Here is a 27,951-nt window from a genome sequence, read left to right as displayed (position 1 = left end):
CAGTGTATCTGCGGTGGTTCAGTGTATCTGAGAGGGTTCAGTGTATCTGAGAGGGTTCAGTGTATCTGAGAGGGTTCAGTGTATCTGAGAGGGTTCAGTGTATCTGCGAGGGTTCAGTGCATCTGCGGTGGTTCAGTGTATCTGTGAGGGTTCAGTGTATCTGCGGTGGTTTAGTGTATTTGCGAGGGTTCAGTGTATCTGTGAGGGTTCAGTGTATCTGCGAGGGTTCAGTGTATCTGCGAGGGTTCAGTGTATCTGCGGTGGTTTAGTGTATTTGTGAGGGTTCTGTGTATCTGTGAGGGTTCAGTGTATCTGTGAGGGTTCAGTGTATCTGCGAGGGTTCAGTGTATCTGTGGTGGTTCAATATATCTGCAAGGGTTCAGTGTATCTGCGGTGGTTTAGTGTATTTGCGAGGGTTCAGTGTATCTGTGAGGTTTCAGTGTATCTGTGAGGGTTCAGTGTATCTGCGGTGGTTTAGTGTATTTGCGAGGGTTCAGTGTATCTGTGAGGGTTCAGTGTATCTGCGAGGGTTCAGTGTATCTGCGAGGGTTCAGTGTATCTGTGAGAGTTCAGTGCATCTGCGGTGGTTCAGTGTATTTGCGAGGGTTCAGTGTATCTGTGAGGGTTCAGTGTATCTGCGAGGGTTCAGTGTATCTGCGAGGGTTCAGTGTATCTGCGGTGGTTTAGTGTATTTGCGAGGGTTCAGTGTATCTGTGAGGGTTCAGTGTATCTGCGAGGGTTCAGTGTATCTGCGAGGGTTCAGTGTATCTGCGAGGGTTCAGTGTATCTGCGAGGGTTCAGTGTATCTGCGAGGGTTCAGTGTATCTGCGAAGGTTCAGTGTATCTGCGAGGGTTCAGTGTATCTGCGGTGGTTCAGTATATCTGCGAGGGTTCAGTGTATCTATGAGGGTTCAGTGTATTTGCGAGGGTTCAGTGTATCTGTGAGGGTTCAGTGTATCTGCGAGGGTTCAGTGTATCTGCGAGGGTTCAGTCTATCTATGAGGGTTCAGTGTATTTGCGAGGGTTCAGTGTATCTGTGAGGGTTCAGTGTATCTGCGAGGGTTCAGTGTATCTGCGAGGGTTCAGTGTATCTGTGAGGGTTCAGTGTATCTGCGGTGGTTCAGTATATCTGCGAGGGTTCAGTATATCTGCGAGGGTTCAGTGTATCTGCGAGGATTCAGTATATCTGTGAGGGTTCAGTATATCTGCGATGGTTCAGTGTATCTGCGAGGGTTCAGTGTATCTGCGAAGGTTCAGTGTATCTGCGAGGGTTCAGTGTATCTGCGAGGGTTCAGTGTATCTGCAGTGGTACATTGTATCTGCGAGGATTCAGTATATCTGTGAGGGTTCAGTGTATCTGCGAGGGTTCAGTGTATCTGCGAGGGTTCAGTGTATCTGTGAGGGTTCAGTGTATCTGCGAGGGTTCAGTGTATCTGCGAGGGTTCAGTGTATCTATGAGGGTTCAGTGTATCTATGAGGGTTCAGTGTATCTATGAGGGTTCAGTGTATCTGCGAGGGTTCAGTGTATCTGCGAGGGTTCAGTGTATCTGTGAGGGTTCAGTGTATCTATGAGGGTTCAGTGTATCTATGAGGGTTCAGTATATCTGTGAGGGTTCAGTGTATCTGCGAGGGTTCAGTGTATCTGCGAGGGTTCAGTGTATCTGCGAGGGTTCAGTGTATCTGTGAGGGTTCAGTGTATCTGAGAGGGTTCAGTGTATCTGAGAGGGTTCAGTGTATCTGAGAGGATTCAGTGTATCTGCGAGGGTTCAGTGTATCTATGAGGGTTCAGTGTATCTGCGGTGGTTCAGTGTATCTGCGAGGGTTCAGCGTATCTGCAGTGGTTTAGTGTATTTGCGGGGGTTCAGTGTATCTGTGAGGGTTCAGTGTATCTGAGAGGGTTCAGTGTATCTGAGAGGGTTCAGTGTATCTGTGATGGTTCAGTGTATCTGCGAGGGTTCAGTATATCTGCGAGGGTTCAGTGTATCTGCGAGGGTTCAGTGTATCTGTGAGTGTTCAGTGTATCTGTGAGGGTTCAGTGTATCTGCGAGGGTTCAGTGTATCTGCGAGGGTTCAGTGTATCTGCGAGGGTTCAGTGTATCTGCGAGGGTTCAGTGTATCTGCGAGGGTTCAGTGTATCTGCGAGGGTTCAGTGTATCTGCGAGGGTTCAGTGTATCTGCGAGGGTTCAGTGTATCTGTGGTGGTTCAGTGTATCTGCAATGGTTCAGTGTATCTGCGAGGGTTCAGTGTATCTGCGAGGGTTCAGTGTGTCTGCGAGGGTTCAGTGTATTTGCGAGGGTTCAGTGTATCTGCGAGGGTTCAGTGTATCTGCGGTGGTTCAGTGTATCTGTGAGGGTTCAGTGTATCTGCGGTGGTTCAGTGTATCTGCGAGGGTTCAGTGTATCTGCGGTGGTTCAGTGTATCTGCGAGGGTTCAGTGTATCTGCGAGGGTTCAGTGTATCTGCGAGGGTTCAGTGTATCTGCGGTGGTTCAGTGTATCTGTGAGGGTTCAGTGTATCTGCGGTGGTTCAGTGTATCTATGAGGGTTCAGTGTATCTGCGAGGGTTCAGTGTATCTGCGAGGGTTCAGTGTAACTGCGAGGGTTCAGTGTATCTGTGAGGGTTCAGTGTATCTGCGGTGGTTCAGTGTATCTGCGAGGGTTCAGTGTATCTGCGAGGGTTCAGTGTGTCTGCGAGGGTTCAGTGTATCTGCGAGGGTTCAGTGTATCTGCGAGGGTTCAGTGTATCTGTGAGGGTTCAGTGTATCTGAGAGGGTTCAGTGTATCTGCGAGGGTTCAGTGTATCTGTGAGGGTTCAGTATATCTGTGAGGGTTCAGTGTATCTGTGAGGTTTCAGTGTATCTGTGAGGGTTCAGTGTATCTGCGGTGGTTTAGTGTATTTGCGAGGGTTCAGTGTATCTGCGAGGGTTCAGTGTATCTGTGAGGGTTCAGTGCATCTGCGGTGGTTCAGTGTATCTGCGAGGGTTCAGTGTATCTGCGGTGGTTTAGTGTATTTGCGAGGGTTCAGTGTATCTGTGAGGGTTCAGTGTATCTGTGAGGGTTCAGTGTATCTGCGGTGGTTTAGTGTATTTGCGAGGGTTCAGTGTATCTGTGAGGGTTCAGTGTATCTGCGAGGGTTCAGTGTATCTGCGAGGGTTCAGTGTATCTGCGGTGGTTTAGTGTATTTGCGAGGGTTCAGTGTATCTGTGAGGGTTCAGTGTATCTGTGAGGGTTCAGTGTATCTGCGAGGGTTCAGTGTATCTGTGGTGGTTCAGTGTATCTGTGAGGGTTCAGTATATCTGCGAGGGTTCAGTGTATCTGCGAGGGTTCAGTGTATCTGCGAGGGTTCAGTCTATCTGCGAGGGTTCAGTGTATCTGCGAGGGTTCAGTCTATCTGCGGTGGTTCAGTGTATCTGCGAGGGTTCAGTGTATCTGCGAGGATTCAGTATATCTGTGAGGGTTCAGTATATCTGCGATGGTTCAGTGTATCTGCGAGGGTTCAGTGTATCTGCAGTGGTACATTGTATCTGCGAGGATTCAGTATATCTGTGAGGGTTCAGTGCATCTGCGAGGGTTCAGTGTATCTGTGAGGGTTCAGTGTATCTATGAGGGTTCAGTGTATCTATGAGGGTTCAGTGTATCTATGAGGGTTCAGTGTATCTGTGAGGGTTCAGTGTATCTGCGAGGGTTCAGTGTATCTATGAGGGTTCAGTGTATCTATGAGGGTTCAGTGTATCTATGAGGGTTCAGTGTATCTATGAGGGTTCAGTGTATCTATGAGGGTTCAGTGTATCTGTGAGGGTTCAGTGTATCTGCGAGGGTTCAGTGTATCTATGAGGGTTCAGTGTATCTATGAGGGTTCAGTGTATCTATGAGGGTTCAGTGTATCTGTGAGGGTTCAGTGTATCTATGAGGGTTCAGTGTATCTGCGAGGGTTCAGTGTATCTGCGAGGGTTCAGTGTATCTGTGAGGGTTCAGTGTATCTATGAGGGTTCAGTGTATCTATGAGGGTTCAGTGTATCTGTGAGGGTTCAGTGTATCTACGAGGGTTCAGTGTATCTGTGAGGGTTCAGTGTATCTGCGAGGGTTCAGTGTATCTGCGAGGGTTCAGTGTATCTGCGAGGGTTCAGTGTATCTGCGGTGGTTCAGTGTATCTGAGAGGGTTCAGTGTATCTGCGGTGGTTCAGTGTATCTGAGAGGGTTCAGTGTATCTGAGAGGGTTCAGTGTATCTGAGAGGGTTCAGTGTATCTGAGAGGGTTCAGTGTATCTGCGAGGGTTCAGTGCATCTGCGGTGGTTCAGTGTATCTGTGAGGGTTCAGTGTATCTGCGGTGGTTTAGTGTATTTGCGAGGGTTCAGTGTATCTGTGAGGGTTCAGTGTATCTGCGAGGGTTCAGTGTATCTGCGAGGGTTCAGTGTATCTGCGGTGGTTTAGTGTATTTGTGAGGGTTCTGTGTATCTGTGAGGGTTCAGTGTATCTGTGAGGGTTCAGTGTATCTGCGAGGGTTCAGTGTATCTGTGGTGGTTCAATATATCTGCAAGGGTTCAGTGTATCTGCGGTGGTTTAGTGTATTTGCGAGGGTTCAGTGTATCTGTGAGGTTTCAGTGTATCTGTGAGGGTTCAGTGTATCTGCGGTGGTTTAGTGTATTTGCGAGGGTTCAGTGTATCTGTGAGGGTTCAGTGTATCTGCGAGGGTTCAGTGTATCTGCGAGGGTTCAGTGTATCTGTGAGAGTTCAGTGCATCTGCGGTGGTTCAGTGTATTTGCGAGGGTTCAGTGTATCTGTGAGGGTTCAGTGTATCTGCGAGGGTTCAGTGTATCTGCGAGGGTTCAGTGTATCTGCGGTGGTTTAGTGTATTTGCGAGGGTTCAGTGTATCTGTGAGGGTTCAGTGTATCTGCGAGGGTTCAGTGTATCTGCGAGGGTTCAGTGTATCTGCGAGGGTTCAGTGTATCTGCGAGGGTTCAGTGTATCTGCGAGGGTTCAGTGTATCTGCGAGGGTTCAGTGTATCTGCGAGGGTTCAGTGTATCTGCGGTGGTTCAGTATATCTGCGAGGGTTCAGTGTATCTATGAGGGTTCAGTGTATTTGCGAGGGTTCAGTGTATCTGTGAGGGTTCAGTGTATCTGCGAGGGTTCAGTGTATCTGCGAGGGTTCAGTCTATCTATGAGGGTTCAGTGTATTTGCGAGGGTTCAGTGTATCTGTGAGGGTTCAGTGTATCTGCGAGGGTTCAGTGTATCTGCGAGGGTTCAGTGTATCTGTGAGGGTTCAGTGTATCTGCGGTGGTTCAGTATATCTGCGAGGGTTCAGTATATCTGCGAGGGTTCAGTGTATCTGCGAGGATTCAGTATATCTGTGAGGGTTCAGTATATCTGCGATGGTTCAGTGTATCTGCGAGGGTTCAGTGTATCTGCGAAGGTTCAGTGTATCTGCGAGGGTTCAGTGTATCTGCGAGGGTTCAGTGTATCTGCAGTGGTACATTGTATCTGCGAGGATTCAGTATATCTGTGAGGGTTCAGTGTATCTGCGAGGGTTCAGTGTATCTGCGAGGGTTCAGTGTATCTGTGAGGGTTCAGTGTATCTGCGAGGGTTCAGTGTATCTGCGAGGGTTCAGTGTATCTATGAGGGTTCAGTGTATCTATGAGGGTTCAGTGTATCTATGAGGGTTCAGTGTATCTGCGAGGGTTCAGTGTATCTGCGAGGGTTCAGTGTATCTGTGAGGGTTCAGTGTATCTATGAGGGTTCAGTGTATCTATGAGGGTTCAGTATATCTGTGAGGGTTCAGTGTATCTGCGAGGGTTCAGTGTATCTGCGAGGGTTCAGTGTATCTGCGAGGGTTCAGTGTATCTGTGAGGGTTCAGTGTATCTGAGAGGGTTCAGTGTATCTGAGAGGGTTCAGTGTATCTGAGAGGATTCAGTGTATCTGCGAGGGTTCAGTGTATCTATGAGGGTTCAGTGTATCTGCGGTGGTTCAGTGTATCTGCGAGGGTTCAGCGTATCTGCAGTGGTTTAGTGTATTTGCGAGGGTTCAGTGTATCTGTGAGGGTTCAGTGTATCTGAGAGGGTTCAGTGTATCTGAGAGGGTTCAGTGTATCTGTGATGGTTCAGTGTATCTGCGAGGGTTCAGTATATCTGCGAGGGTTCAGTGTATCTGCGAGGGTTCAGTGTATCTGTGAGTGTTCAGTGTATCTGTGAGGGTTCAGTGTATCTGCGAGGGTTCAGTGTATCTGCGAGGGTTCAGTGTATCTGCGAGGGTTCAGTGTATCTGCGAGGGTTCAGTGTATCTGCGAGGGTTCAGTGTATCTGCGAGGGTTCAGTGTATCTGCGAGGGTTCAGTGTATCTGCGAGGGTTCAGTGTATCTGTGGTGGTTCAGTGTATCTGCAATGGTTCAGTGTATCTGCGAGGGTTCAGTGTATCTGCGAGGGTTCAGTGTGTCTGCGAGGGTTCAGTGTATTTGCGAGGGTTCAGTGTATCTGCGAGGGTTCAGTATATCTGCGGTGGTTCAGTGTATCTGTGAGGGTTCAGTGTATCTGCGGTGGTTCAGTGTATCTGCGAGGGCTCAGTGTATCTGCGGTGGTTCAGTGTATCTGCGAGGGTTCAGTGTATCTGCGAGGGTTCAGTGTATCTGCGAGGGTTCAGTGTATCTGCGGTGGTTCAGTGTATCTGTGAGGGTTCAGTGTATCTGCGGTGGTTCAGTGTATCTATGAGGGTTCAGTGTATCTGCGAGGGTTCAGTGTATCTGCGAGGGTTCAGTGTAACTGCGAGGGTTCAGTGTATCTGTGAGGGTTCAGTGTATCTGCGGTGGTTCAGTGTATCTGCGAGGGTTCAGTGTATCTGCGAGGGTTCAGTGTGTCTGCGAGGGTTCAGTGTATCTGCGAGGGTTCAGTGTATCTGCGAGGGTTCAGTGTATCTGTGAGGGTTCAGTGTATCTGAGAGGGTTCAGTGTATCTGCGAGGGTTCAGTGTATCTGTGAGGGTTCAGTATATCTGTGAGGGTTCAGTGTATCTGCGATGGTTCAGTGTATCTGCAAAGGTTCAGTGTATTTGCGAGGGTTCAGTGTATTTGCGAGGGTTCAGTGTATCTGCGGTGGTTCAGTGTATTTGCAAAGGTTCAGTGTATCTGCGAGGGTTCAGTGTATCTGCGAGGGTTCAGTGTATTTGCGAGGGTTCAGTGTATCTGTGAGGGTTCAGTGTATCTGCGGTGGTTCAGTGTATCTGTGAGGGTTCAGTGTATCTGCGGTGGTTTAGTGTATTTGCGAGGGTTCAGTGTATCTGCGAGGGTTCAGTGTATTTGCGAGGGTTCAGTGTATCTGTGAGGGTTCAGTGTATCTGCGGTGGTTTAGTGTATTTGCGAGGGTTCAGTGTATCTGCGAGGGTTCAGTGTATCTGCGATGGTTCAGTGTATCTGTGAGGGTTCAGTGTATCTGCGGTGGTTCAGTGTATCTGTGAGGGTTCAGTGTATCTGCGGTGGTTTAGTGTATTTGCGAGGGTTCAGTGTATCTGCGAGGGTTCAGTGTATCTGCGATGGTTCAGTGTATCTGTGAGGGTTCAGTGTATCTGCGGTGGTTTAGTGTATTTGCGAGGGTTCAGTGTACCTCTTCTCTGATTAGGGCAGCACAGTAGCAGAAGTGGATAGCACTGTGGCCAGGTTCCCAGGTTCGATTACCCGCTGGGTCACTGTCTGTGCGGAGTCTGCCTGTTCACTTCGTGTCTGCGTGGGTTTCCTCCGGGTGCTCCGGTTTCCCTCCCGCAGTCCAAAGACATGCAGGTTAGGTGGATTGGCCATGATAAATTGCCCTTCGTGACCTAAAAGTTTAGGAGGGGTTATCGGGTTACAGGGATAGGGTGTACGTGAGGGCTTAAGTGGGTCGGTGCAGACTCGATGGGCCGAATGGCCTCCTTCTGCACTGTATGTTCTATGTTCTACGTTCTAGACTCAAAATTTACAGAAAGGCAAGAATCTGTGAAGGCAGTTCAGATTATTATTTTGTTCAACAAAGAGAAGGATTTCTCACCTTTCCTGTTCTTTATGTAGCCAGTATCCAATACAAGCGTGCCATCTGCAGGGAAATCAGACAAAATCAGTTGCTGAAACCAGCCCTGGCCATGTTGTCTTGTACATTCTGCTCCAACTGGCCTCATTAACAAGCTCAGGAACACTGTGTAATTCATGGATTAACAGCCCCACATCTCCTAATAACAAATTCAGGGACACACTGTTGATCGCTCCACACCAGCCCGAGTGCCTGGCCTCTTATTAACCACTGTGACTCAGCCCAGAATCAGTGACAGGCCTCCCATCCAAAAATCGTGGCGTGCCTTGCGGTGCAGCCCACTGCTAATCCTGTGGTAGGCAGTGCCACAGACTGCAACCTGAATGGGCCGTTCAGTTTCCTCAATGATATCAGTCAGAAAGCCAGTGCGGGTGGGATTGGTAGCAGGCATTGGCACTGCCACTACCTGCCTGCCAGTAATCAACATAGTGACTGTGTCACATCGATAGAATCCGGAATTCACCCTGCATTATACAGATGTATTATTTGAGAGATGTACATTGAGGATATGTCATGTTGGAGATCTCTTATTTGGGGCTGGATTATGTTGTAATGGGTTTTATTGAAGAAAGATTACATTGAAGATAGTTTGAACTGGGGATGAATTAGATTGAGGGCTAGATTCTCCAAATCTGGGGCTATGTCTCCATGCCGGCGTGGGAACGGTGGCATTTTATGCCATAAAGAATGGCGCAAAACGGCCACCTGTTCCCCGTTTTGCTTGGGGCTAACTGGAGGGTAGCGTAGAGCACCCGGCTCTAGCTACCGATACGCCCCGGAGAATTGCCGGGTCTGTGGCCGCGCATGCGCACAGCGGCAGCCTGAAACGGCCACTCCATGCGACATGGCACCGGCCGCTCGCAGACCTTGCCCACAAAATAGTTCCCCCCCACCTTTGGCTGGCTCGCGCACCCCAGACCACGCCCCCTAAAGTGCCCCCAGCCCTGAATAATGTCCGCCCCCCCCCGCCCCTCCCCCGCCTGCGGATGGGCCCTCTCCCGACTGTGGTGCCGCTGGACTGAGTCCGCAGCTGCCTCGCTAAGTTCCCGACGGGTGAGACCATGAGAGACCCACACTGCCGGGAACTCGGCTGGTCGGGGACGGAGCATCAGGGGGCGGGCCTCAGGCAACAACCTGAGTCCGTCGCTATGGCGCGCGACATACTTGTAGAGTAAGCCACTTTGGAGGGGCACAGCATCACGAAAGCGGCGCCGCACCCCATTTGGTCGGGAACTCGTATTCTCCGGCTGCTTGCTGAACGCGATTTTGGCGTCGGCGACCGGTGAATCCAGCCCAGGAAAAATATTACATTGTGTGTCTTATATAGATGTATTAATTTGGAGCTGTTTTATATTCAGGATAGTTAATGCTGGCGACGTAATGTTTTGTGGAGGGCTCAGGTTAATCTATTATTCAAGATTTCCGGTGGTGGCAATGTGTTGAGCGGTCAAACGAAAGTTGGCTCTCCCTCGAGAACTTCAATTTAGGCCTTTCTAACCCGCAAATCAGATACCAAAGTAACAAAAACTCCCCCACCCTCAGATCAAACTAACAACCATCCAAGGAAATGCATTCGAAACAGCCACGGAGTCGGAAAAATTGTAAAAGTCGGAAGAGGAAGATCCAGACTTACGAGCAAGGAGATTCGTGCAGGGAAGCGGAGCAGAGCTGGTGATGGGGCGGGTACATCTGGCATTCGCCGCCCCCAGCCAGTGCCACAGCTGGAGGCCCCCACCCCCCTGAGCCAAGCACTGATGACGAGAGCAGCTCCGCAACCAGCCCTCCACCTGAGACACAGGACATCCCGGAGCCCGAGTTTGAGGATGACACAGATTTCCCGTCACAGCTGTCTCCAACCCCAGTGAAAAATACTTTTCACTGTACCTCGGTACACGTGACAATAAACAAATCCAATCCAATCCAATCCAATCCATCATCCCAGAAACACTCACCTCGGTTGGGCACTTTAGTGAAGAAGCTCCTGTGACACTCACAGCTGATCCTAGACAACAGGTGGAGTTAGGAACACCCATGGGGGCCGACTCCAGGAATTTGCTGCCGTCCAAACAGGTTTTGGGCTTCTGGAATGGACAATCCCATTGATCGTGGAGATGCAGAGCCAGGGTCAACATGAGGGGTTGCCGGCACGCATCCAGCACCTGCAGGTGCAGTTTGAGTAGTCCAACCATATGCAGCCACAGAAGGGGGTGCCGACAATGCGTGCCCCCCAGGCCAACACCGCACAGGTGGCGTCTGCAGTGGAGGCATTGGGGGCGATGGTTTCGTCTATGGATCAGCATGGCAATGCCTGGGACATTCTGTTCAGGCGCTGACCGAGGCCCAAGACAGGGTTGCTATCTCACAGGCCACCATGTGCCATAGCCACCTGGAATTTGTAATGGCACTCTTGAGTGTGGCCCAGTCACAGCAGGCACTGGCTGGGAACAATGGCGGCATTGCCCAAGCGCTGGCTGACGTGGTGCAGACACAGACGGAGGTGGCCCAGTTACTGGCTGATATAACACAAACCCAGAAGGTGGTGGCACAGTCACAGCGTGATGTGGCATTGTCCCAGATGGAGATGGTCCACTCCTTGTGCTCCATGGCTGTGAGTTTGCGGACTGTGGTCGAGGCCAGAGCGGGCCCCAGGACTGGCAGTGCCAAGTGGTGGCGCAGCCTCAGGGGATAGCTCTGCTCGTACCTCTACCCCATGGAGTAGTCTCAGAGCCATCGCGGAGGTGACAGGGCCCGTGTCGGTAACTCCTGCAGAGGAGGTCCTGGAAGATGGCAGCACCTCATATCCCTTTCTCCTGTCCCTGTGCATCTGGTGGGCAGCAGGCAGAACGGGACGGCACAATGCCACCCAAGATACGTAAGCAGCAGCTGAGTCCACCCAGGCCTGGTCAGCCCAGAAGATGTCTGCCAATGCCCAGGTTGCAGGGTAGGTGTGATGATCGGTATTTACCTTTAATACCTTGCCCCTTTAAGAGGCTTGGAACCCTGGGGGACTCCGCCTCTGGCTACGCCCCCTGGAAACAGTATTTAAGATGAGACTCCATTTTGCGAGCACACTTCCCTTGGATGCTGCCCTGTTCTCTGTTTATTAAAGCCTTTGATTACTGACCTCGCTTTCGCGTCGTAATTGAGAGTGCCTCAATTTAATAAACAGAACATATCAAGATGGACAGCGGTCTGAAACCAGAGAAGCTCAACCTGGACACCAGGTCGCCGGAAGCCCCGGAAATTTTTAAACATTGGCTCCGGTGTTTCGAGGACTATCTGGACTCCTCACCGTCTGATGTCGACAGCACTCGCAAGCTGCACTTACTACATGGCCTGGTGAGCCACCGACTCTCCGCCATGATCGAAACCGCTACGACCTATGAGGCGGCGATCGAAATATTGAAGAAACGCTTCATAAAAACTACTAACGAAGTACACGCCAGACATTTGCTCTCAACCTGCAGCCAGCGTTCCGGGGAAACGCTGGACGAGTTCGTGGAAAGACTCACCACGCTCGCGAGGAACTGCGACCACAAAGCAGTGACGGCTGAAGAACACAGGAACTTACATATCCGCGACGCCCTTGTGTCTGGCATCAGGTCCTCGTACATCCGGCAGCGGCTCCTAGAAGACGGGGCGAAGGATCTCCAAGGCATGGTAACGCTCGCCTCTTCTCTCGAAACGGCCCACCGTAACCTCCGTACATACTCCGCGGACCTTGCAAACCCCTCTCGATCCCCTCCAGACTCGGCTACGCTACAGGCCTGTGCCACGCGACGATCCACTCACTCCGGGGGTTCCCCATGCTATTTCTGTGGGCAAGGCCAGCACCCACGCCAGCGTTGCCCGGCCCGATCTGCGATCTGCAACGACTGCGGGAAGAAAGGGCACTTCGCAAAAGCCTGCCTGGCTGGGCCCAAAGGCCACAAACGAAACCCTCATCAGGCCCAGAAATCAAACTCCCGGCCTCACAGACCCCGCAACGCGGCCGCGCTGCAGCTGGACACGCCCACTTCTGACGCATCATCGACCTCGTGCGAGTCATGGGAGCGGCCATCTTGGCGGCGGCCATCTTCGAAAACCGACACGTGTGACCGGCGGCGGCGGCCATCTTGTGACTCCAGGCGGCCATTTTGTGAGTCCGACTCTGACGGCCCGCACCTAGGAGCGATCACGATTGATCAATCGCGGCCGAAACATCTGCGAAACTCGATGATGCGGGTGCGAATCAACGGCCACAACACTACGTGCCTATTCGACTCTGGGAGCACGGAGAGCTTTATCCACCCAGACACGGTAAGGTGCTGCTCCCTGCGCATCCACCCCGCCTCCCAAACTATCGACCTCGCCTCAGGGTCCCATTTGGTTCAAATCACGGGGTATTGTGTCGCGGACCTCGCAATTCAAGGCGCGAAATACTCCCGTTTTAAACTTTACATCCTTCCTCAACTCTGCGCCCCCTGCTGCTTGGCCTCGACTTTCAGTGCAGCCACTGGAGCCTGACACTGACGTTCGGCGGACCCCTGCCCCCACTCACAGTATGCAGCCTGGCGACACTCAAAGTTGCGCCACCCCGCCTCTTCGCGAACCTCACTCCCGACTGTAAGCCCATCGCCACCAAGAGTCGCCGGTACAGTACCCAAGACTTGACTTTTATCAAGTCAGAGATTCAGCGGCTACTAAAAGAGGGGGTCATAGAGGCCAGCAACAGCCCTTGGAGGGCTCAAGTATTGGTAGTCCGCTCCAGGGAAAATCAACGAATGGTAGTGGATTATAGCCAGACAATAAACCGCTTCACACAACTCGATGCTTACCCACTTCCCCGCATAGCTGAAATGGTGACTCAAATCGCCCAGTATCGGGTATTCTCCACGGTTGACCTCAAATCGGCCTACCATCAACTCCCTATTCGCTCAGAGGACCGCCCCTACACGGCTTTTGAAGCAGCCGGTCGGCTGTTTCACTTCCTCAGGGTACCCTTTGGTGTTACAAACGGAGTCTCCGTTTTCCAGAGGGCGATAGATCAAATGGTGGACCAGTACGGCTTACGGGCAACCTTCCCGTACTTGGACAACGTCACCATCTGCGGCCATGACCAGCAGGACCACGACGCAAACCTGAGGAAGTTCCTCCAGACTGCCCGGGCCCTCAACCTCACCTACAACAAAGAGAAATGCGTGTTCCACACAACCCGGCTCGCCATCCTCGGCTACGTCGTGGAGAACGGGGTCCTAGGCCCGGACCCCGACCGCATGGGTCCCCTTAAGGAACTCCCCCTCCCCCGTAGCCTCAAGGCACTCAAACGGTGCTTGGGGCTTTTCTCCTATTGCGCCCAGTGAGTCCCCAGATATGCGGACAAAGCCCGGCCACTCATTAAGACCACGGTTTTTCCCCTGACGGCAGAGGCCCAGTCGGCTTTCAGCCGTATCAAGGCCGGCATCATCAAGGCCGCCATGCACGCGGTGGACGAAGCCATTCCCTTCCAAATAGAAAGCGATGCATCAGACGTCGCCCTGGCTGTTACCCTCAACCAAGCGGGCAGACCAGTAGCGTTCTTCTCACGAACCCTCAACGCCTCGGAAATTCGGCACTCTGCAGTCGAGAAGGAGGCACAAGCCATAGTGGAGGCCGTGCGGCACTGGAGGCACTACCTAGCCGGTAGGAGGTTCACCCTCATCACCGACCAACGGTCGGTCGCCTTTATGTTCGATAACGCACAACGGGGCAAAATAAAGAACGACAAGATTCTGAGGTGGAGAATAGAGCTCTCCACCTATACGTACGATATTAAATATCGCCCGGGGAAGCTCAACGAGTCCCCAGATGCCCTGTCTCGCGGCACGTGCGCCAACGCGCAATTGGACCGCCTGAGAGCCATCCACGATGACCTCTGCCACCCGGGGGTCACCCGGCTTGCCCACTTCATCAAGTCCCGCAACCTGCCCTACTCCACAGGGGAGGTCAAGGCCATGACTAAGGCATGCCAGATCTGTGCAGAATGCAAACCGCAATTCTATCGACCAGACAAGGCCCGCCTGATAAAGGCCTCTGGGCCCTTTGAGCGACCAAGCGTGGACTTCAAAGGGCCTCTCCCGTCCAACAACCGCAACATCTATTTCCTCACCGTCATCGACAAATTGTCCCGCTTCCCTTTTGCTGTCCCCTGCCCCGATACTACCTCGGCCTCCGTGATCAAGGCACTGCGCAGCATCTTCGCTCTGTTTGGTTTCCCCGCTTATATTCACAACGACCGGGGTACATCGTTCATGAGCGATGAGCTGCGTCGGTACCTGCTCAGCAAGGGCATCGCCTCGAGCAGGACGACGAGCTATAACCCGCGGGGAAACGGGCAAGTGGAGAGGGAGAATGCAACAGTTTGGAAGGCTGTCCTCCTAGCCCTACGGTCAAGGAGTCTCCCTATCGCCCGCTGGCAGGAGGTCCTACCCGATGCCCTGCACTCCATTAGGTCGCTCCTCTGTACGGCCACGAACGAGACCCCTCACAATTGTTTGTTTGTCTTCCCCAGGAAGTCCACCCCTGGGGTCTCGCTTCCACCCTGGCTGACGACTCCGGGTCCAGTCCTACTCCGGAGGCATGTGTGGAGCCATAAAACGGATCCCATAGTCGAGAGGGTCCACCTGCTGCACGCAAACCCTCATTATGCCTACGTCGAACACCCCGACGGCAGGCAGGATACAGTATCCCTGCGAGACCTGGCACCCGCTGGCTCTCCCACCGACCCCACCGACCCTCCCACCGACCCCGACTTTTTCCCCACCGACCCCCAATTCTACCGACGCTCCCGGCCCCGCACCGACCGCCGACTTCGACAGCGCCCCCCCCATAGCGCCCCCTGTCCCCCAGCCGGCACCGGCACCGACCATCCTAATCACTCCTGATAACCCCCGCTCTCCAAGGCGGGCAAAGACTCAGTCAACCGTGCTCCCGGATAGACCACCATCGGAACCGACCGCATCCACGGCGCCACCACCGGAGCAGCGAAAGTCAGCACGGACTATCAGACCACCACAAAGACTGAACTTATAATTTAAAACACTTCACCCCCGACGGACTATGTGTTTTTTTTAAACAGGGGGTGAATGTGATGATCGGTATTTACCTTTAATACCTTGCCCCTTTAAGAGGCTTGGAACCCTGGGGGACTCCGCCTCTGGCTACACCCCCTGGAAACAGTATTTAAGATGAGACTCCATTTTGCGAGCACACTTCCCTTGGATGCTGCCCTGTTCTCTGTTTATTAAAGCCTTTGATTACTGACCTCGCTTTCGCGTCGTAATTGAGAGTGCCTCAGTAGGAATCACAGCAGGCCTTCTCCACTCCTGCTACATTGCCTGGGGAAACCACCAAGACATAGTGTTTGGCCCGTAAAGCCATAAATTAGACACCATTAAGTTGGCACTGGTGCAGGACACAGTTTAGTTATAGGGGTTAGGGCACAAACCTGGAAATATTAATTCACATTAAACACCGGTTCACTGCCACGGTGCTCTGTCTGATGGGTGTGAGGGGTGGGCTGGCCGTGGGGGGGGCGAATGGGCGTACTTTGTGGGTGGGCTTGGCTCCTGAATGTGGTGGGGGCAGGGGAAGACACAACGGGCTGAGACCAGAGGGAGTTGCCCCCAGGGGGGAGCCATCAAGCTAGTGCACAGAAGTAAGAGGAAGGGGGTCCGCAGCGCAGCTGTCAAACAGGAAGGACTGCCTGGCACAAGGGGGGAGGGGGGGGGGGGGTGGGGCACAAAATAATGAACCAGGAGGAGGGGGAACGAAGGGTAAAGGGAGGGCGGTTAAGGGGGGGAGGAAACAAGGTTACGGGGAAAGGGAAGAAGGGATGGCAAGGGTAGACAGGTTCAGGGGGTGAGGTCGGTGATTAGATGGTGGGGGGAGGGCAGAGCACTGGTTCCTACAGGTCACACATGGGGACGGCAGGAACAAAGAAGGAAACGGCGACCATCTTGGATGGTCCTCAAACAAAGGAAAATCCCGGCATGCAGGAGCACGTCCACGTGGTAAGTATGGCTGACCCTACAGGAGGCGGGGTACAGTAAACCCTCCATCAGAATAGTCACCTGGAATGTCAGGGGACTCAACAGCTCGGTGAAAAGAGTTTTCGCCCATCTAAAAAGCCTGAGGGCCAGATTTACAGTGACTGAATGCGTTGAGTGGATGCAGGAACGGTAGCTTTCCTCCTGGAAATGGAAATTTGGCACTTTTAGCCCCAAAATAAGCCATTAAACTTGCACCCCCCCCCCCCCCCCCACCACCCATCACCCCCCCCCAACCTCCTCCAAGATCACCACAGCTACCAAGACAAGCCCGCAAATACTTCTACGAACAGACGAGATGGCACAACGACAAAGACACGGATTGAGACGGAGTTGGTCAGAGCCGAACGGCCGGACCGCCGATTCACGTGCCAGACTACCTGCCAATAAGCCAGTGGATGGAGCTCCTAATGCAGGAGCACCTAAAGCACAGAGACCTCATCAAGTTAGGGATGATGGTAATGGCGAAGGCGGTGGTCGCGGACACCCTAGCCCCCTTCAAGGTGGCGCTGGAAAAGACGGAGCAATGGCTGGAGGCTCAGGAAGCAACGATCAGGGAGCGAGAGAAAGCAGCAACCGATCAGAGCGACGAGATCGCCTCATTGGAGACGCAGATGTCCGATCCACCATGAAGAACATCCGGTAGTGTGCGATCTGATTAACCATGTCTGTGATCCGGGGGAAGGGGTACGCATCGAGACGCGTGTACCGGTTTATGGTTTGGCTGTAGTCTACAACCATCCGGTTCTTTTCCCGGTCCTGACGACCACAACCTGGGCTCTCCAGGGGCTATTGCTGGCCTCTATGGTCCCCTCCCGCAAGAGTCGCTGGACCTCGGACCTGATAAAAGTCCTGTCCTGAATGCTATACCGCCTGCTTCCATTGGCGACGTGCTTACAGTCGGCGGTGAGATTTGCGAAGAGCGGGGGAGGGTCGACTTTTAGTGTTGCGAAGCTACATACAGTGAGTGGGGGTAGGAGCCCGCTGAACTTCAGAGTTAGGCTCTTGAGGTTACACTGGAAATCCAGTCCCAACAGGAGAGGAGCGCAGAGGTCAGGGAGTATATATAGCTCAAAATCGGCATACTCGACACCCTGTGTTGCTAGGGTTGCGGTAGTGCACCCCCGGATCTGCACTGAGTGTGACCCAGAAGCGAGGGAGATGGTTTGGTACGCCGGGAAGATTGGAAGCGAGCAGCGTCTTACCATGTCTGGGTAAATAAAGCTCTCCGTGCTCCCGAAGTCGAACAGGCAAGGTGTTTCGTGTCCATTTACCCAGACGGTCATCATAGAGCTCTGGAGGTGTTTGGGTCGTGACTGGTCCAGGGTGACCGCGCTGAGTTTCAGGTAGCCGGCGTGGTCGGAGGTGCTGGGGTGGTCCCAAGATGGCTGCCCCCATCGGTCGCACGTGTCGGGCGGTGTTGCAGATGGTGGCCAGGATGGCGGCCCCCGTCGGCCGCACGTGTCGGGCGGCGAGGAAGATAGCGTCCAAGATGGCAGCCCCCACGAGTCGCACGTGGCAGGCCGCGTTTGCCGGACGTGCTTCTGGAGGAGAACCGGGCCCGGTTTCCTCAACCAAGATGGGAGCGAAGCCCCCGTGGTAGTGCCGCTAAAAAAAACAAATAGCCGTTCGTGAGGGGTCTGGTTGGTGGCGGTGCATAGGAGGGACCTAATTGCATGGAGCGCGTCAGGGAGGACCTCCTGCCAATGGGAGGTCGGGAGGTCGGGAGATTCGTGAACCGGAGGGTCAGTAGGACAGTCTTCCAGACCATCGCGTTCTCCCTCTCCACCTGCCCCTTCCCCCTGGAGTTGTAGCTGGTAGTCCTGCTCGAGGCGAAGCCCTTGTCGAGCAGGTACTGACGCAGCTCGTTGCTCATGAAGGGCGAACCCCTGTCGCTGTGTACGTAGCTGGGGAACCCGAACAGGGTGAAGACACTGTGCAGGGCTCTGATGACTGTGTGGGAGGTCATATCGGGGCACGGGTTGGCAAAGGGGAAGCGGGAGAATTCGTCTATGACGTTGAGGAAGTACACATTTCGATTGGTCGAGGGGAGTGGCCCTTTGAAATCGATGCTCAGGCGTTCAAAGGGTCGGGAAGCCTTTACCAAGTGGGCCTTGTCTGGGCTATAGAAGTGCGGTTTGCACTCCGCGCAGATCGGGCAATCCCTGGTGATGGCTTTTACCTCCTCGGTGGAGAAAGGCAGATTTCGGGCTTTGACGTAGTGGGCGAGCCGGGTGACCCCCGGGTGGCAGAGGTCATTGTGGATAGCCTTCAGGCGGTCGTCTTGTGCGCTGGCACATGTGCCGCGGGACAGGGCATCTGGGGGCTCATTGAGCTTCCCCGGTCGATATATGATATCATAATTATAGGTGGAGAGTTCGAACCTCCACCACAAGATTTTATCGTTTTTTATTTTGCCCCTTTGCGAGTTATCGAACATGAAGGCAACCGATCTTTGGTCGGTGATGAGGGTAAACCTCCTACCTACAAGGTAGTGCCTCCAGTGCCGTACGGCTTCCATAACGGCTTGTGCTTCTTTTTCGACTGAGGAGTGTCGAAATTCCGAAGCGGAGAGGGTTCGGGAGAAGAAGGCGACTGGTCTCCCTGCCTGGTTCAGAGTGGCTGCGAGAGCGACCGCTGAGGCGTCGCTCTCCACCTGAAAGGGGACGGATTCATCCACTGCCCACATGGCAGCTTTGACGATGTCCTCCTTGATGCAGTTGAAGGCCCGGCGGGCATCTGCTGACAGTGGGAAGAGTGTGGTCTTAAATAGTGGGCGGGCTTTGTCCGCATACTGGGGGACCCACTGGCCGTAATAAGAGAAGAATCCCAGGCACCTCTTGAGGGCCCTGGGACAATGAGGGAGAGGGAGTTGTAAGAGGGGGTGCAGACGGTCCGGGTCGGGGCCCAGGACTCTGTTTTCCACGACATAGCCAAGGATGGCTAATCTGGTAGTGCGGAAAATGCATTTCTCCTTATTGTAGGTGAGATTGAGTTTCTGGGCGGATTGGAGAAATCGGTGGAGGTTGGCGTCGTGGTCCTGCTGGTCATGGCCGCAGATGATGACGTTATCCAAGTACGGAAACGTGGCCCGCAGCCCGTACTGGTCCACCACTCGGTCCATTGCTCGTTGGAACACCGAGACCCCATTCGTGACGCCAAAGGGGACCCGGAGGAAATGGAAGAGGCGGCCATCTGCCTCGAACGCCGTGTAGTGACGGTCCTCCGGGCGGATTGGGAGCTGGTGGTATGCAGACTTCAGATCCACCGTGGAAAGTAGCCGATATTGGGCGATCTGGTTAACCATGTCTGCAATTCTGGGGAGGGGGTACGCATCGAGGTGCGTGAACTGGTTAATAGTTTGGCTATTATCAACCACCATCCGGAACTTTTCCCCGGTCTTGACGACCACCACCTGAGCTCTCCAGGGGCTGTTACTGGCCTCTATGACTCCCTCACGTAGGAGCCGCTGGACTTCGGCTCTGATGAATGCTCTGTCCTGCAGGCTGTACCGCCTGCTGCGAGTGGTTACTTGTTTACAGTTAGCCGTCAGGTTAGCGAAGAGTGGAGGGGGGTTCATTTTTAGAGTCGCTAAGCTGCATATAGTGAGTGGAGGTAGGGATCCGCCGAAGCTGAGTGTGAGGCTCTTGAGGTTACATTGGAAATCGAGCCCGAGTAAGAGTGGGGCGCAGAGGTCGGGGTGTACGTACAGCTGGAAATTAGCTTAGCTGGCGTCCTGGATCATTAGGGTCGCAACAGTGCGCCCTTGTATGTGGACCGAGTGCAAGCCCGAGGCGAGGGAGATAGTTTGCCGTGCAGGGAAGATAGGGAGCGAACAGCGTCTTACCAGGTCAGGATGTACGAAGCTCTCAGTGCTTCCGGAGTTGAAGAGGCACGGTGTCCTGTACCCGTTGCTTTGAACGGACATCATCGAGCTCTGGAGGTGCTTCGGACGCGACTGGTCCAACATGACTGCGTTGAGTTGCGGGTAATCGGTGGCACAATCAACAGTGCTGGAGTGGCCTCGTGATGACTGTCCGCGGAGGTCGTAGTCGTCGAGGTGAACTTCGGTTGATGGCCAAGATGACGGCCCCCGTTGATCGCACGTGGCAGGTGATGAAGAAGATGGCGTCCAAGATGGCCGCCCCCGTAGGTCGCACGTGGCGAGCAGCGAGGAAGATGGCGTCCAAGATGGCGGCCCCCATGACTCGCACATGGCCGGCTGCGTGGAGGAGGATTGACAAGATGGTGGCCCCATGAGTCGAACATGTTCGGTGGAGGCGGAGTCGGCAGACACTCTGCAGCATTACGGGTCTGCGGGCCTGCGAGTTGGGGGGGCGAGTTCTCTGGACTGCGGGGGAGTTAGAGAGTTTCGATTTTGCCAGGCATACTCTGGCATAGTGTCCTTTGCAACCGCAGCTGCTGCAGCTCGTGTTGCGGGCCGGGCAGTGCTGCCATGGGTGTTGGGGCTGGCCACAAAAATAGCACGCTGGCGCTCCATAGTGAGTGGGTGGCCGCACGGCGCAGGCCTGGGGCAGTCGCTGGTCGGTGGTCCACGATGGGGTCGCTTGGTCCGCGGGGAATGAGTTTAGACTTCGGAACGCGACCTCCATAGTAGTTGCTAGCTCTATCGTGTCCTCCAAGTTCTGGGCCCTTTTCTCGAATAGTCGCTGGCGCACATAGTTAGACCGCAACGTAAACATCACGGACAGAGAGTTCCATATGCTGGGAGGCCGTTACAGCCTGAAAGTTACAGTCCCGAGCAAGGGCTTTTAAGTCGCGCAGGAAGTCCTCTAGCAACTCTGTGGGGCACTGGCGGCGGGTAGTGAAAATGTGCCGCGCGTAGAGCATGTTTACTGGCCGCATGTACAATTGGTCGAGCTTAGCAAGGGCCTCAGTATAGGAGTCGGTACAATTGAGTTGCGTAGAGATGCGATGGCTCACCCGTGCGTGCAGTAGGCTGAGTTTCTGCTCCTCTGTAGTCTCGGAGGTGGTCGATGCAGCCAGGTAGGCCTTGAAACACCGAAGCCAGTGTAGGAAGATTTCCTTCGCCTCTGCAGCCTATGGGTCGAGTTCTAGTCGGTCAGGTTTGAGGGCTGATTCCATTGTAGTTGTCTTCAAGTTTTCTCAGACTATTAAATTGATGAGGCCATCAATTCACTCGGAACACGATTGGAACTAAACTGAGGTTTTAATAGTCTTACAACTGAGCCTGCCTGCGGCCAGAAGAACTGAGGGCAGGCTCACACGGCTGCAGCACTTTATACTTCCGGTAGTGGGAGGGGCCATGGGCGGAGCCAAGGGTGGAGCCCTGTACAAGCTCCTCATCTCCCCCTGTGGGCAGAGCCGCGCAACGGCTCACAGACAGAGCCCACAAAGACACAATACCATACAATACAATACAGTGTGAATTACATTCACCACATAACTACACCCAGATTAGGTAGGATTTGGAGGCTGTTGTTTGGGGGAGGCTGTTTGAGGGCAAATGCACATTTAGCATGTGGGAGTTTTGTAAGGAGCAGCTGATGGCAGTGCAGGACAGACATGTGCCAGTCAAAAGGAAGGACAGGAACGGCAGGATTCAGGAACCATGATGACCAGGGAAATTGTGAATCTTGTCAAAAAGAAAAAAGGTGCATACGTGTGGTACAGGCAACTAAAAACAGATGAAGTACTTGAAGAATACAAGGAAACCCGGTCTTAAAGGGACATTACATGCATGATCTTAAAGGCACATTACCCAGTCATCACATGCTGCTTAACAGCAAGTGATTCTCCACTTCAGTACAATTAAGATTAAGTTGGGAAAATGTTTTGGGTGTTGCAGGTAGCAACCGTGCCCTAATCTGTAATGACCATGTTTCTTCAAAGTAACAAACTGTTCCTTCACAAAAATTACTTTGGCACCATGGTAGTTTTCCTTGTTATACAAAGTACAAGGAACAATACAACACAGGAACAGGCCCTTTGGCCCTCCAAGCCTGTACTGATCACGTGTCCGATCTAGACCAACCGCCTGTATCCTTCTATACCCCGTCTGTTCATGTGCCTATCCAGATAAGTCTCAAAGGTCGCTAACGTATCTCAACCACCTCACTTGGCAGTGCATTCCAGGCCACCACCACCCTACATGTAAAAAACCTTCCCCACTGAACCTATCCCCTCTCAACTTGAATTTGTGCTCCCTTGTAAGTGTCATTTCCGCCCTGGGAAAAAGCCTCCAACTATTCACCCTATCTATACCCCAAATAATCTTATAAACTTCTATCAGGTCGCCCCTCAGCCTCCGTCTCTCTAGGGAGAACAATCCCAGTTTATTCAATCTCTTCTCATAGCTAATGCCCTCCATGCCAGGCAACATCCTATTAAACCTTTTCTGTACTCTCTCCAAAGCTTCCACATCCTTCTGGTAGTGTGGTGACCAGAATTGGACACAGTGGGCGTGATTCTCCGACCCCCTGCCGGGGTGGAAATCGCTGAACGTCGGTCGGCAGCGGCTGGCAGCAGCCCCCCTGGATATTCTCCGGGTCACAATGGGCCGAGTAGCCGCCCGTTTTCGGCGGGTCCTGCCGGCGTGAATCACAACAGGTCCTTACCGGTGGGACCTGGCTCCACGGGTGGCCTGCAGAGTCCTCAGGGGGACGGGGAGGGATCTGGCCCCCGAGGGGTGCCCCCAAGGTGGCCTGGCCCGCGATTGGGGCCCACCGATCTGCGGGTGGGCCTGTGCCTTGGGGGCACTCTTTCCCTCCTCTGCCATGGCCGGTGTGGAGAAGAACCCCCTGCGCATGCGCTGACAGACTACGATACGATGGATAGTGGACTCAAGTCAGAAAAGCTCGACCTGGATGCACGTACGCCGGAAACCAAAGAAATTTTTGAACACTGGCTTCGGTGTTTTGAGGCCTACCTGGACTCCTCGCCAGACCCTGTCGTCGAGCCCCGCAAGCTGCGCCTACTCCACACCCGGGTGAGCCACAGAATCTCCAGCCTGATTGAGAAGGCGGCCAACTACAGCGCGACGATCGAGATTCTGAGGAAGCGTTTCGTAAAACCCATCAATGAGGTACATGCACGGCATCTGCTCTCTCCTCGCCAGCAGCGCTGAGGGGATTCGCTGGACGAGTACTTGGAAAGCTCACCATGCTCGCTCGAAACTGTAACCATCAAGATGTGACCACGGAAGTCCCATGAACCTACACATCCGCGACGCCTATGTTTCTGGAATCCGATCGAACTATATTAGGCAGCGACTCCCAGAAAACGGGGCAAAAGATCTGCAGGAAACAGTAACGCTCGCCACCTCCCCGGAGGTGGCTTACCAGAACCTCGGCACGTATCTCGCGGACTCTGCGAGCCCCTCTCGTCCTTCCCCAGACTCGGCCACACCACGGGCCTGCACCGCGCAGCGATCCGCCCACACCAGGGGCATACTGTGCTTTTTCTGTGGGCAGGGCCAGCATCCATGGCAGCGCTGCCCGGCCCGTTCCGCAACCTGTAGTGACTGCGGAAAGAAGGGGCATTTCGCGAGGGTCTGCCTGACCAGGCCCAAGGCACAGAAACAAAAAGCCCAACAGGCCCGAAAATCGAACTCACAGGCCCCGCAAAGCGGTTGCGCGCCGGCCAGACACGCCTTTATGCTGCGTCATCGGCCTGTCATGAGTCATGGGGATGGCTATCTTGGTGGCGGCCATCTTCTAACTAAACCTGACACATGCGACCGACAGTAGCGGCCATTTTGTGACTCGGACTCGGCAGAAGACTCAGACTACCCACAGCTGGGAGAATCACCCTCGACCAGTCGCAGCCAAAGCACCTGCGGAACTCCATGATGCTCGTCCAGATCAACCGGTGCGACACTCCCTGCCTTTTCAACTCCCGGAGCACGGAGAATTTTGTGCACCCAGAAACGGTAAGGCGCTGCTCGCTGCGCACCTATCCCGCATCCCAAACCATCGCCCTCGCCTCTGGGTTCCATTCGGTCCAAATCAAGGGGTACTGTATTGCGAATCTCGCGATCCAGGGCGATGAGTACGCCCGATTTAAGCTGTACATCCTCCCTCACCTCTGCGCCCCCCTACTGCTCTGCCTGGATTTCCAATGTAGCCACCGAAGCCTGACCCTGGTTCGGCAGACCCTTGCCCTCCCCCTCACGGTATGCAGCCTCGTAACACTGAAAGTTGCACCCCCCTCACTATTCGCAAACCTCACCCCCGACTGTAAGCCCGTCGCCACCAGGAGCTGGCGGTTCAGTGCCCAAGATATGACTTTCATCAAGTCAGAGGTCCAGAGTTTACTGAAAGAGGGGGTCATCGAGGCTAGCAACAGCCCCTGGAGGGCACAAGTGGCGGTAGTCCGGTCCGGGGAAAAGAAACGGATGGTCGTGGATTACAGCCAGACCATAAACTGCTTCACACAGCTCGATGCTTACCCCCTCCCCCGCATAACAGAGATGGTCAACCGGATCGCGCATTACCGGGTATTCTCCCGGTGGACCTGAAATCTGCCTACCACCAGCTCCCTATCCGCCCGGAACACCGCCTCTATACTGCTTTTGAAGCAGCTGGGCCGCTTTTCCATTTCCTTAGGGTCCCCTTCGGTGTTACTAATGGGGTCTCCGTCTTCCGGAGGGCGATGGACCAAATGGTGGACCAGTACGGCTTGCGGGCTACATACCCGTACTTGGACAATGTCACCATCTGTGGCCATGATCAGCAGGACCATGTCGTAAACCTTGAAAAGTTTCTCCAGACCGCCCGGGTCCTCAACCTGACCTACAACAAAGAAAAATGCGTTTTCACACAACCTGACTAGCCATCCTCAGCTACGTCGTGGAAAACGGGGTCCTAGGGCCCGACCCCGACCGCATGCGCTCTCTCAAGGAACTCCCCCTACCCCATAGTCTCAAGGCCCTTAAACGGTGCTTGGGACTTTTCTCCTACTATGCCCAGTGTGTCCCCAAATATGCGGACAAAGCCCGCCCATTCATAAAGACCACGATTTGTCCCCTCACGGTTGAGGCCCTGGTGGCCTTCAGCCGTATCAAGGCCGACATCATCAAGGCCGCTATGCACACAGTGGACGAAACCATCCCTTTTCAGGTCGAGAGCGATGTGTCAGACGTTGCCCTGGCTGCTACCCTCAACCAGGCAGGCAGGCCAGTAGCGTTATTTTCCCGAACCCTCAACGCCTCCGAGATCCAGCACTCTGCAGTCGAGAAGGAGGCGCAAGCTATTGTGGAGGCCGTGCAGCACTGGAGGCACTATCTAGCTGGTAGGAGGTTCACCCTCGTCAATGACCAACGGTCGGTCGCCTTCATGTTCGATAACGGGCAGCGGGGCAAGATCAAAAATGACAAGATCTTGAGGTGGAGAATCGAGCTCTCCACCTACATGTAGGATATTAAGTATCGTCCAGGGGAGCTCAACGAGCCCCCAGGTGCCCTGTCCCACGGCACGTGCGCCAACACGCAGGAGGATCACCTGCGGGCTATCCACAATGACCTCTGTCACCCGGGGGTCACCCGGCTTGCCCATTTTCTTAAGTCCCGCAACCTACCCTACTCCACTGAGGAGATCAGGGTCATGAACAAGGCTTGCCAAATCTGCGCGGAGTGCAAACCGCACTTCTACCGACCATGCAAGGCTCGCCAAGAAAAGGCCTCTGGGCCCTTTGAGCGACTAAACATGGACTTCAAAGGACCTCTCCCGTCCACCAACCGCAATACCTATTTTTTAACCGTCATTGACGAGTTCTCCCACTTCCCATTCGCTGTCCCTGCCTCGACATGACCTCGGACACCGTTGCAAAGGCACTGCACAGCATCTTGAGTGGTGAGGCCGTGGAATGCCCTACCTGCAACAGTAGTGACCTCGCCAACATTGAGGGCATTTAAAAGTTTATTGGATAAGCATATGGATGATAATGGCATAGTGTAGGTTAGATGGCCTTTAGTTTTTGACTTCCCATGTCGGTGCAACATCGTGGGCCGAAGGGCCTGTAATGCGCTGTATCGTTCTATGTTCTATCTTCACCCTGTTCGGTTTCCCTGCTTATATCCACAGTGACCGGGGTACATCGTTCATGAGCGATGAGTTGCGTCAGTCCCTGCTCAGCAAGGGCATCGCCTCGAGCAGAACGACCAGCTACAACCCACGGGGAAACGGGCAAGTGGAGAGAGAGAACGCGTCAGTTTGGAGGGCTGTCCTTTTGGCCCTACGGGCGAGAAGTCTCCCAACCACCCGCTGGCAGGAGGTCCTACCCTACTCCATCAAGTCGGTCCTCTGCACAGCCACGAACGAGAACCCTCACAATCACTAGTTTGTCTTCCCAGGAAGGGCACCTCTGGGGTCTCGCTTCCACCTTGGCTGACGACTCCGGGACCTGTCGTTCTCCAGAGGCACGTGAGGAGCCATAAGAAGGACCCTTTGGTCGAGAGGGTCCAGCTGCTAAATGCAAACCCCCAGTACCCCTACGTTGCGCACTCGGACGGACGGCAAGATACGGTTTCCCTGCGGGATCTGGCACCCACTGGTTCCCCTACTGACGCTCCCCCCCCCTCGCCAATGTTCCCCCTCGCGCCTCCTCCTCCTTCCTTCACGCCGGCGATGTCACCACCACCCCCAGCTACTCTCCCTACTCCCAAACCCCCTATCCCACACCACACGAAAGCTCCGACCACCGTGCTCCCAGATGTACCCTCATCGAAGACGTCCGTGTCCGCCGCACCATCGCCCAAGCTGAGAAGGCCTCCAAAAAGAATGGACTTATGATCCCACTTCTCCCCCGACGGACTTGGTGTTTTTCTTAAACACGGGGTGAAAGTGATGAATGGTTAATGTGCCTTTAAGATCATGCATGTAATGTCCCTTTAAGACCGGGTTTGGAACCCCGGGGGACTCCGCCTCCGGCTCCACCTCCCAGGGGCCGGGTATAAGGTGACATCCTGTGGGCGGCGCTCAGCGAGCACTCATCTTCCCGGCTGGCGAAGTTCTCTGTTTCTTAGAGCCTTCGTTTTACGAGTACACTGTTTTGTGTCATAAGTGAGGGTATGTCACAGCAGGTTCTCTCTCTCCGAAAAGCACTTACCCACGGGATCAGTATGGGTGACATGATCTATAAAGTCTCTCTTGCCCAAGTAGACAGCAATCTGAAAGCAGAGATAAGATACTGTTAGCACAACCCATGACTCAGAGAGTCATTGCCAGTTATATCCTCCAGCTGTCACAACAATAACCTGTGACTCTTTGCAACATCATCTTACAATTGTGGTTAACCATGACCTAAATTTAGTTTTCAAATAAATCCTTGTGGTTTGAACAGAAAAAACAATTATATAGCACCTTACACAATCTCAAACAATGCCAAAATGCTTCACAATCAATTAAGCTTTTTTTTAAAGTGGACTCATGATTTTCATGTGTGTGGTAGTCACCACTGATATATATTGTATATAGAGGATGTTGGTGTAGGTGTTTTGTGGTAAGGCCCTGTGCTACAGATATGGGGATAGTTCCCTGCCTGATGGCTCCGCCCAGTAGGCGGAGTATAAATATGTGTGTTCCCAGTACAGCAGCCACTTCGCCAGCTGCTGTAGGAGGCCACACATCTTAGTGTAATAAAGCCTCGATGGCATCTAACTCTTATCTTTGTGTAATTGATCGTGCGTCAATGTTCAGGAAATCCTGGTAGCCAACTTGCACAAAGTAGAGTAGATACGAGGAACCTGTTTCCCTTAGCAGAGAGATCATAAACCATGGGTCATAGATTCAAACTAAGTGGCAGAAGGATTAGAGGGGACATGAGGCAATTTGACCGAGAGGGTATTGGCCTCCTTC

General features: G+C 53.6%; 1 protein-coding gene across 1 annotated transcript in view; it reads right to left on the bottom strand.

The window, feature by feature from the left end:
• LOC119975806 (S-arrestin-like) overlaps nucleotides 1-27,951 on the bottom strand; it is a 98,230-nt gene that overhangs the window by 50,536 nt on the left and 19,743 nt on the right. The window contains exons 3-4 of the mRNA XM_038815677.1: nucleotides 27,203-27,263; nucleotides 8,010-8,054 (exon numbers count right to left, since the gene is read on the bottom strand). Of these exons, the coding sequence (XP_038671605.1) occupies nucleotides 8,010-8,054; nucleotides 27,203-27,263 (106 nt within the window). The remainder of the gene's footprint in view (nucleotides 1-8,009; nucleotides 8,055-27,202; nucleotides 27,264-27,951) is intronic.

This window comes from Scyliorhinus canicula, chromosome 13, assembly GCF_902713615.1.
Source record: "Scyliorhinus canicula chromosome 13, sScyCan1.1, whole genome shotgun sequence".
Classification (NCBI taxonomy): Eukaryota; Metazoa; Chordata; class Chondrichthyes; order Carcharhiniformes; family Scyliorhinidae; genus Scyliorhinus; species Scyliorhinus canicula.
Note: the sequence above shows the minus strand (reverse complement) of the source record. Positions and strands in the feature narration are given on the sequence as shown.